At 62.0% G+C, this 1,271-nt stretch overlaps 1 protein-coding gene across 1 annotated transcript in view; it reads left to right on the top strand.

Moving 5' to 3' along the window:
• The first annotated feature begins 621 nt into the window (after window positions 1–621).
• Window positions 622–1,271, top strand: part of NPBWR1 (neuropeptides B and W receptor 1) — a 992-nt gene continuing 342 nt past the window's right edge. The window contains 1 exon segment of the mRNA XM_023515413.1: window positions 622–1,271. This exon segment is cut by the window's right edge and continues 4 nt beyond it. Coding sequence (XP_023371181.1) covers window positions 622–1,271 — 650 coding nt within the window.

Raw genomic sequence — 1,271 nt, 5'->3', positions numbered from 1 at the left:
CCGGCAGGCGCCGGTTCTCTGCAGCTGGTGGGCTCTTCCGACCGCTCCAGAAAAGGCAGAGAGAAGCTTTCCCTGGGCCAGCCAGGTAAGGTAGAGATTGCTGTTGAGGTCGCTGTTACCAAGGGTGAACAGATCCTGGAGGGATAGACGCTTGCCACGCGGAATTCGTTGGGGGTGACCCGAGTCGGCCAGGGGTGTTCTAAAAGAGCGGAAGTGGGTTTGCATTTTTCCTAAAAAGGAAAGGAGTCCTGTCTCTAGCATTTCGTTTGATGTATTCAACTGGTGGACATGATATTTCAACAGGTAGTAGAGAGCTCACTTGGGGCAGATCTGAGGCGCTGCTGCGCTCCCCAACGCTCCCGATCACGCTACTCCTAAAAGCTACACGTCGACTAGCCTAACGTGCTTTCAGTTCTGCTTTCCAGGCCCCGTGAGTCTTCAGCGACGGTGGGCTGTGGGGTGGCCAGGAACGTTCCTCCTCCAGAAAAACCAGAGACGGGCTTGGAGCTCCAAAGCGAGTGTCCAGGCGCGGGTCCGCGACAACGCAGGCTTCCAGATCACTGAGCCCCGCCGGGCGGCCGTAGAGGACGCGGAGTCGTCTGCTTCCCTGCCCTTGCGGAGATGCAAAATGCCTCATTCTTCGAGACTGGGCCCACTAACGCATCGTGCCGGGGCCCGGCTTTGGGCTGCCCCAACGCGTCGAGTCTGGAGCCGCTGCCGCTGCCGCTGGCTGTGGCCGTGCCGGTGGTCTACTCGGTGATCTGCGCTGTGGGGCTGGCAGGCAACTCCGCGGTGCTGTACGTGTTGCTGCGGGCGCCTCGCATGAAGACCGTCACCAATTTGTTCATCCTCAACCTGGCCATCGCCGACGAGCTATTCACGCTGGTGCTGCCCATCAACATCGCCGACTTCCTGCTGCGGCAGTGGCCCTTCGGGGAGCTCATGTGTAAGCTCATCGTGGCCATCGATCAGTACAACACCTTCTCCAGCCTCTACTTCCTCACCGTCATGAGCGCGGACCGCTACCTGGTGGTGCTGGCCACTGCGGAGTTGCGCCGGGTAGCCGGCCGCACCTACGGCGCCGCGCGCGCGGTGAGCCTGGCGGTGTGGGGGCTTGTCACGCTGGTAGTGCTGCCCTTCGCTGTCTTCGCCCAGCTTGACCACGAGCAGGGCCGGCGCCAGTGCGTGCTGGTCTTCCCCCAGCCTGAGGCCTTCTGGTGGCAGGCGAGCCGCCTCTACACGCTGGTGCTGGGCTTCGTCATCCCGGTGTC

Source organism: Otolemur garnettii, unplaced genomic scaffold (assembly GCF_000181295.1).
Source record: "Otolemur garnettii isolate 467f Iridium unplaced genomic scaffold, OtoGar3 scaffold00071, whole genome shotgun sequence".
Classification (NCBI taxonomy): Eukaryota; Metazoa; Chordata; class Mammalia; order Primates; family Galagidae; genus Otolemur; species Otolemur garnettii.
The sequence above is the reverse complement of the archived record's forward strand: the minus strand, read 5'-3'. Positions and strand labels throughout refer to the sequence as shown.